This window comes from Phascolarctos cinereus, unplaced genomic scaffold (genome assembly GCF_003287225.1).
Source record: "Phascolarctos cinereus isolate Bilbo 61053 unplaced genomic scaffold, phaCin_HiC Scaffold_726;HRSCAF=1367, whole genome shotgun sequence".
Taxonomy (NCBI): Eukaryota; Metazoa; Chordata; class Mammalia; order Diprotodontia; family Phascolarctidae; genus Phascolarctos; species Phascolarctos cinereus.
In genome coordinates this window covers 412,753,373-412,762,503 of record NW_027556098.1, presented here as the reverse complement: position 1 = coordinate 412,762,503, position 9,131 = coordinate 412,753,373, and the positions used below count along the sequence as shown (strand labels likewise).

Below are 9,131 nucleotides of genomic sequence, written 5' to 3'. Positions count from 1 at the left end.
TTTCTCCTGAAGACACCATCTCTCCAAGGCTGGCCTAGGCTACTCCACACCCCATGACACCTAGGTCAAGGAGGAGAAGTTGGCTACTCCTGAACTTCCCGACCTGGAAGGACACCGTCTACCCACAAGGATTCAACTTCCAGCAACACACAAACACATACATACATACACACACATGCGTGCATGCCACGGCAGTATAGACCTACCACACATAAAATATGACATATTTCTGTACATGTCTCCACCCCATGAATATGACTCAATCCCGAGTCACCAGACTCAGGGCAGGTACCCATCCTGCCGTCCCTCACTTCTGTCTCCCAACATCCCATCAGACTCCAAGGGATTCTCCCACCAAGTACCACTGACCCCTCACACACTCCTCAACACCATATCCTGAGTTCATGCTACCCCAGAAGCATAGGGGAACCACCCCTATATCCCCCAGCCTCAGTGACCCTGAGTTTTTTCCTCCCCTACCTGCCCAAGGTTAGGTTCTCTGATTTAAACCTTTTCACCTCCCTCCATTACTACGTAGCCAAAATTAAACCATCTATTCATTCATTCATCCATTCATTCATCTGACCATTCATTTACTCATTCATCCATTCATTCAATAACCCACTGTTCTCTCTGTCTTTGTTAAATGCCAAATGTGTCCAATGGTTCATCACCAGGCTCTGGAAGGGGTACGAAACTGAGACAAAATCTACTTCCTGCCCTCACAGAGTTCAGAGTTTATAAAAGAAATGACACCAGACAATTAGTCAACAAGCATTTATTAAGCACCTGCTGTGTGCCAGGCACTGTGCTAAGCACTAGCAATACAAAGAAGGACCCTCTCCCCTCCCCCCCAAAAAAACCTCCACCAACACAAATAAATGTGATGCATGGCATTACAGGGTTAGCACGTTAGAGTCATATTCCAGCTCTGGTGCGTACTGGCTGTGTGACCTTGGACAAGTCACTTCTCTCCGAGGGGCCTCAGTTTCCTCCTCTGTAGAATGAGGGGATTACACTAGAAGGTCCCTCTGAGCTCCAGATCTGGGAGCTTGGGATCCCAGGAAGATCTCCAGATAGGGGCAGTTGTCCCTTAAGGCCTTGCCTGGACACCCGGAGGAGGGAGAAAAGATGAGGTAACCCCTTGGGCCCTCTCTTGTGGCAAGATCTGGGCTAGGAGGGACTGGGGAAGCCCCAGAAAGTTCCCTAGTCACTCCAGTCAGCAGCAGGCTAGGGGAACAGGTCGGGCTGGTATCTGAAGAGCCAGGCCAGCCCACAGGAGTGGAGGCCTGGCTCACTGGTCCCCTCCCTGCTTGTTTGTGGGAAGGCTGAAGGAGAGGGCGAGAGGGACCAGCGTCAGGCCAAAGCCAGCCAGACACACTGGTCTTGACCCCTGCCTAGTGCCCACCCTGACGCTATCATCTCACTTTGTACCTGGACCAGCTGGGAGACAGCTGAGAAACAGACTCTCCAGGGAACCCTTCTCTCCAGGGTCTGGAAGACCCTGGCCACACAGGGAAGTGGTGGCCTCTTGGAGGAGCAGCAACAGCTATGTCCCAGCCCCACGGGGGAGGCTGTGTCTGGAAAGAGTTTGTGTTCACAGGTGAGAGAGGGCTCCCCCGGGGCTGATGGGGGAGGGCCTGATCATAAGGCTTTAAGCAAGAAGGAACTTTAGAAGGAGTCTAGCCCAGCTCTCCCATTTCACAGAGGGGTAAACTGAGACTCAGAGAGGGGAAGGGTTGCCCAAGGCCACACAGAGATAGATGGACACTGTGTGATCCCCACTGAGTAAGACAAGTCAAGAAGATAGTGTGCGTGTGTGCATGTGTGTGTGTGTGTGTGTGTGTGTGTGTGTGTGTGTACCTGTGTTGGAGAGGCAGGCAATAAAAGTAACAAGGGGCTGGGACACACGTCCCCATTTTAGGTAAATAGGACCATTGCCTCCCTGAGAGAAGGAGAAGAGTCCCCTCCCCAGATAGAGCCAAGACCCCCTACCAGTGGAAGGGGAAGAGGAAGAGGAAGAGGCCTTGGGAGCCCCAGATGGGCAGCCAGAGATGAAAATCCTCTGGGCCTCAGTTTCCTCATCTTGAAAACAAAGATAAAGTGCACTAAGGGATCAGATGAGCTCTTGTCTGAATAGGTGTTTTGCTCTGCTCACCCTCTACTTTCCATTATATTTATTTGTGAACATGCTGTGCTATGCCCTGGGAAAACGTAAGTTCCACGAGGGCAGGGAATGTTTCATTGTTCATCTTTGTGTCCACATTGCCTTACATACAGTAAGACCTTGGCAAATGCCAACTGAATTTCATTGGGCAGAATGGATGGCAAGCTCCCTTCTATTACTAACAATGTATGTTCTAAACTCATTCAGCTCTAACATCCTCTGTTCTAAGGGCCTTTTACCTCTGACTTTCCCTATTCTAAGACCCATCACAGCTCTGATATTCCCTTTTCTCAGGCCCTTCCCAGCTCTGAACTTCTGTGTTCTAAAGGCCCTCCCACCTCCGACATTCCATGTTCTAAAGGCTCTCCTGTCTCTGACAGTCTCTGTTCTAAGATCCCTCTCAGCTCTGACATTCCCTGTTCTAAGGTTCCTCCCAGTTCTGACATTCCATGTTCTAAGGTTCCTCCCACCTCTGACATTCCACACTCTAAGAGCCCTTCCTACTCTGACTTTCAATTACTCTATAATTTAAAGGGTCAAGAAAAAGCTTCTCCAACTAGCTAGGCCTAAGGTCCAGGGATCACTGTTAGCCCATTTCCCATGCACCCACCCACCCACCCACCCCTCCCTGGTTGTCCTCAGGGCCCACTCCACTCCAGTTGAGGAGGGTGGGACTATCGCCTTCAGGATCTTCCCTCTGCCTCTCTCACAGCCTCCCTGTTGGCCTGGTGGACCGCCCATCAGGCCTGGGCCGCTCTCCTCATCGAGAAGATTCCCGAGGTGCCGCAGGAGGGCCAAGACATCCTTCTGTCTGTTCATGGTGTCCCAGGGGCCATCCAGGATTTCAACTGGTACCAGGGTGAGGAGACTGATGGGGGCACAATGATCTTCTCCTACATCCCAGGCCTGCAAAGGCCTCAGAGGGACGGAAATGCCATGAAGGGCAGGAACATCATTGGATTTCCCAACGGCTCCCTCCTCCTCCGCCAAGCCAAGCCCAAGGATAGCGGTACCTACCAAGTGGGCATCACCATCAATCCAGCCTGGATCATGAGGGTCAAGACTGAGCTACGAGTCACAGGTGAGGGGAACTTCAGGGGGGAAAGGGCTAAGAGGAGGCTCATGCCTTCTGGTGGAAAGTGCCCAGTCCAAGAGGGGGATGCAGCTCTGCCTGAGGGCAGCCCCTGGCCTGAGGGGAGAAACATGCCTGCCCTTGAACCTGAAGTCCAGCCCCTGGAAAGGTTACCCAGAGACCTACAAGGAAAACCTTCCAATTAAATTAGAATGTCAGAGCCTTTCAGCTTACCTCCCCCATCTGACATAAGGGGAAACTAAGGCACAGGGAGGGGATGGGATTTGCACCATCTCCTACAGCCAGGGCCCCTGACTTGCAGACCAGGGTTCTGCCCACTACATATACTTCTGAACCTCAGAACCTTAGAACACAGAATGTGGGACCTCATCTCAGAGCTGAGAAGGACCTTAGAACTGAAAACATAGAATGTCAGAGCTATGAGTGCCCTTAGAACAGGGAATGTTGGAGTTGGGAAGGGGCTTAGAATGGGAATGTTGGAGTTGGGAGGGCCCCTAGAACAGGGAATGTCAGGGCTGGGAGGGCCCTTAGATCAGGGAATATCAGGGTTGGGAAGGGGCTTAGAACAGGAATGTTGGAGTTGGGAGGGCCCCTAGAACAGGGAATGTCAGGGCTGGGAGGGCCCTTAGAACAGGGAATGTCAGGGCTGGGAGGGGCTGTAGAACTTGGAATACCAAGGATGCTGAAGCCAGCTATACTCACCTCTTAACAGAAGGCTAATGGACTCAGGACTGAGAAGAACATTTATATTCTTGGACCCAGACAATGTACGGATTTATTTGGCTTGGTTTGCCCATGTTTATCCATCACAAAAATTGTGTGGTTCTCTTTTTATGGAGAGTGGGAAAGAATTGCTGAGGAGAAGAGAGAGGGTCGACGTTGCCCAGAAAAGCATGGGAAGAAAGTTCAGGAGGAAACAAAGACAAGGAAGACGGTTTCGGTCCTAACGATATTAGCTCATATTTATAGAGCACCTACTATGTGCCAGGCATGGAGCTAAGTGCTTTATAGATCTCACCTCATTTGATCCTCACTACCACCATCGGAGGGAGGTGCAATTGTTATCCCCATTGTACAGATGAGGTTAAGTGACTTGCCCAAGGTCACACAGTTTGTAAGCATCGAAGGCTAGATTTGAATTCAAGGCTTCCTGACCCCAGTCTCAGCATTCTATCCACCTAGCTGCCTCTACTTTTGAAAGTAATATGCCAAATTTGTCATAAGCTTTAAAAACTAAGCCTCTCTACATTGTAAATTCACTTAAAGGACAGCATTTACTACTACTATGCAGGTGCCTACTTAGGGAAAGTCCCCTCTATTGTTTTGGAGTCCACATCCTGCTCGGGCATCCTGGTGGTGGTGATCTTATTGGCTGGCTATTGTGGTCCTGTCTGAGGCTAGATGGATGTGGTTGTGGTTGAGCATACGGACACACCAGCTGTTCCTGTGAGGAATATGAGAATTGGGTCTGGAGGCAGTGGCTGGGATCCCATCACACGCACGCGCCTGCTGGTCTAGTGAGGAATATTTGGGATGTTGAGTAGGGGGCCCTGTCATGTGGCTAAAGCCAGATTGTGTGGTCCAAAAAGGACGTGCCTGCTGTTCAGTGAGGCCCCTAAGGAAGTCAGAATATTGGGGCTGGGGGCAGTTTTATTAAGATTTCATCAGAAGGGAGAGGGCTTCCACTTACATCAGCAGAGGAGAGGGGTGTCCACTCCAGACCTGGGGAGCTCCATCAGAGCAGACCCACAAGACAGTCAGAGAATTCTGGGGCTCCCCCACGCCAGCCCGAGCCAGGACGTCCCTCAGCCTAGCAAGGTTCTCCTCTCGCTCTTTTTCAGAGAAAGGCGTGAACACCACCAGCCCCATTCCTAAGCACCAAGATCCAGTGGACAGCTCCTCGCCCATGAACTCGGGGATCACAGTCGCCATTGTCATCGGTTGCCTGGGTTTGGGAGTCCTTGTTGTGGGCAGTGGCTTGGTCTATCTGCTGGTCACTAGAAGCTGGAAGATCAAAAGTCCTGGGTACAGTAGTGCCCTCCTACTTTCCCTTTCCTTTCCCTCTGCCCCTCTGATTGGCAGCATGGGTCCAGATTAGGCTATGAAACACTGAGTTGGATTGCCCTTAGAGCTCACCTTCCAGCAAGAACAGAAATCTCCTCTGCCACATCCATGAGAGGTGATCATACAACTCTGCTTGGATACCTTCAGGAACAGGGAGCTCTCTCCTTCCTGGAGCAATCCACCCCATAGCAGATCACTAGCAAGTTCTTTATATCAAGAGGAAATCTGCCTCCGGGACCTTGGCACTTTCTCTTCCTCCCATCTCTTCCTCCTGGGGCCATGACACTTCTTCCCCTCATTTAGAGTCCATGATTATGCTCCCCTCCCCAGTGTTCTCCTTCCCCGTCTCTGCATCCCCACTTCCTCTGGCTGCTCCTTGCCTGATGTGACCTCCAATCCCTTCCTCAGGACCCTTTCCTCTCCAGCTTGTCAGCATTGAGGGGCCTAGAGTTGGACACCACGCTGCAGAAGGGAAAACTGAGTCCAAACACAGCAGGGATCAGGGACAGAGACGGGTCATCCCTGTTCAGAGCACACAGGGTGTTAGGGGAGGCGGTTGGCACACCCATGCCTCACCCCTCCAGGAGCCACTGAGCAACCCCAGGCGGGTCTATTATCCTCTCTGGGCCTCAAACTCCTCCTCGGTCACCCTAGAAGAGGACACAACCCAGCCCAAGACAACCAGAACCCTCTGATTTTCCTCCAGGGCCACCACCGCAAAACCAGACCTGGGAAGACATATGTGCCACAAACACAAAGCTGGTAAGAGCAGAGACCAATGGGGGCAGGGGGCTGGGGGTCCCCAGACAGTCAGTCAGCCCCCCTACTTCTCCCCCACCCCAGACAGCAGTAATATCTACGAGGTGATCCATTCTCCCAGCATCCTGATCACGCCAGCGAATGATAAAGGAAGTGGCAGTCCAAACCTGACCACAAGTGTGGTAAGAGTCTCTCTCCCTTCCTTCCCTACACATGTCCCAAGGCTCACCCTGCTCTGCAGAGATCTCAGTAACTTCCCAAGCACATTCCCAGATGAGACCTCGGCCCACAAGAGCCAGCCCAGAGAGGAAGGCGGGGCAGAACTGATCATGCTCATTCTACAGATGGAGACAGGAAGCCATCTGCTCATTTGCTGGGCTCAGGCAAAGGGCGAGATCAGGACGCCTCAGCCTGAAGCTCATTCTCTTCCCATCAAGGGCCTCAGCTCCTTCCTGGGGAAATTGGGGAGGGGATAGGTCAGGAGAGGAGGTCCAAGGTCAAAGATTAAAGAGAAAGGATAAGGCTACCAGTCAAAGGTTTTAGCTGGGGAAAACCAAAAGCATGCTAAAGGATTTGCCTACGGGTTTTAGGGTTATACATGGAGCCAAAGATCAATGTGGGGAATGGGGGAGCAGGGAATAACCTGTAGTTATGTGTGCTCTATCCATGCCCAGCCCCAGGCCAGGAACCATGAAGAGGAAGATCAGTGCTACCAGGTATCAGAACACAAGATGGGGGGGGGGGAGGCAGGTGGATGTGCTGGGCAGGGGCAGGGGGAGGGAGCAAGGGAGGGTGGGGGATGGAAGAGAGCCTGCAGATGGACTCTGGGAGGGCCCAACTCTTCCTTTCTATCTCTGGATCTCCCTGTCTCCTCCACTTTCTGAATCTCTCTGCCTCTTTTTCTTTCTCTCACAGAAGGACAGGGTGTTAAGACTGGCAGGGTCCATACAACATAAAACATCAGATCTTGAAGGGTCTTTAAAATACAGAACAGGGGATGTCAGAGCTGGGAGGGGCTTATTATTGACTCCTAATGAGCTCAAAGTCCACTAAGACCCCCAGATCTTTTTCAGACAAACTGCTGTCCCGCCACCTGTCCTTCATCCTATACTTCCAACTCTGCCCATCGCCCCACACTGCTCTCCCTCTGTGGGTCTCTCTCTGGCTCCCTCCCCATCTCTCTGGGTGTCCAGCTACTCAGACTTTAGCCACACTCACTTTCTTGCTCTCCACCCAGGAGCTGCAGGACCCAGACCCTGCTCCGTACTGCCAACTCACACCCACAGCCTGACCTGAGAACCCCTCCCTCCTGGAGCACTGCAGCCAGGGCTACCACTGAGAAACAAAACCTTTCCAGAAATAGCTCAAGATCTGGGATCCAAGGCGGCCTGGGCCACCGGTGCTGCTGGACAGGATCAAGCTTGGGCAGAGTTCCCAGAGGGAGGCAGCAAGGAGGGCATGGCCTAGGCCCCACTCACCTCTCCCCTGTTTGTGTCTCAGTCCTCATTAAACAGGACTTCTCCTAGCCCAGGCTTGTCCCTGAGGATGATCCTGAGAGGGCAGGTGCCAGGGGCTGGGGTTCTGGACCCTGCAAGAAGGGGACACGCAGAAGGAAGCTGGGAGTTGGAAGTGTAGAATCTCTGCCAAAGGCATTGAGAGCAAATGGGCCTTCCCTGCCCTGGACTGCTGTCCCCAAGCCTCATGGTCCTCTACCAGCCACCCTGGAATGTAGGATGGTGTTACATCTTCCCTCATTGTTTGCCATCTGGCAAATCATCTCCTGATCCTGGTTCTCTAGTAAATGGCCGGGGGGGGGGGGGAGGGAATGAGCACTCATTAAGTGCCTACCCTGTGTTGGCCACTGTGCTAAACACATCTAGAAACATGATCTCCTTTGAAGCTCACAACCTTGAGAGGTAGATGCTATTATGAGTCCCATTTTACAGTTGAGGAAACTGAGGCAAACTGAGGGCTTTTTTTTTGGGGGGGGGTTAAGCAATTTGTCCAGAGTCACCCAGGTAGCAAGTGTGGGAGGCTGGATTGGAACTCAGGGGACTGCTCCATGCCACCACCACATAGAGGCCTATTAGCTGTCCCAGGAATGTTTCACTTCCTTCTTTCCTGCTATAGTAGAAAGAACGCCTACTCCAAAGTTGGGGAGCCTGGGTTCAAATTCAAGTGTGGTTCTAGGCAGTTAGCTTCCCCATTAGCTTCAGTTTTCACATCTGTAAAATGAGGCGCTGAGTTCTATGGCCTCTGAGGCACTCAGGGTGGGGCTCTGTCTGTCCGCACCTCCCCAACGACAGTAACAGCGCTGGCCACAAGCCGTACCTGTCCCTCCACTGGGGTCATGTCATCCAGCCCTCTGCCTCAGGAAAGGAAAGTTCTACCTGCCTTCTCTGGTCACAAGATGTAGGCATCCCACGGGACAGACAGCCACCAGGTCATCGTGTTCTACTTCTCTCGTGCCGAAAGGACAAGGATCTGTCTCCCCGTCTTCTTGTGTACAATGAGGCAGGAGTGAAGCAGGCGGGCACCTGAGGTCCCTTTCAGCCCGGACAATAGGCGATTGTGTGAATTGAATGTGGCTTGGGAGCCTGAGCGGTCGCCAGGGGGCAGCCCAGCCACACAGACTGATGATGCCTCTGAGTGGCTTCACTTGGCTTGGGCTTGTTTTTCTGGCTTTCAACTAAAAGTCCCCCTGGAAAATCTCAACATTCTGAGGTATTGTGGAAAGACAGGCAGGCACGTACTGCCCCACGGGTAGAGCTGGAACCTCCACCTTCCATCTATCATGGAAAGTGATTGGTGATGACCAGAGGGACCGTCCCCTTTGGCAAAGATCCCACGCTAGGCATGTAGAGAGAGGTCACTGGGAAAGAGACCTCAGTCACACCAGATTATTGGTAAGAGCACTCTTTGCGGTAGCCAAGAGGTGGAAACCGAGTCAATGCCCATCGATGGGGGAATGGCTGAACACGTTGTGGTCCCTGAAGGGAATGGAATGGGACTGCTGGAAGAATCCTGGGAATATCTTCATTAACTGAC

At 52.3% G+C, this 9,131-nt stretch overlaps 1 protein-coding gene across 1 annotated transcript; it reads left to right on the top strand.

The window, feature by feature from the left end:
• Positions 1–1,551: 1,551 nt before the first annotated feature.
• Positions 1,552–7,374, top strand: CEACAM19 (CEA cell adhesion molecule 19). Its single transcript, XM_078146245.1, has 5 exons — positions 1,552–1,603; positions 2,832–3,248; positions 5,102–5,347; positions 6,168–6,265; positions 7,321–7,374. Exons 1-5 carry the CDS (start codon positions 1,552–1,554, stop codon positions 7,372–7,374), a joined length of 867 nt encoding a protein of 288 aa, XP_078002371.1.
• Positions 7,375–9,131: the final 1,757 nt, after the last annotated feature.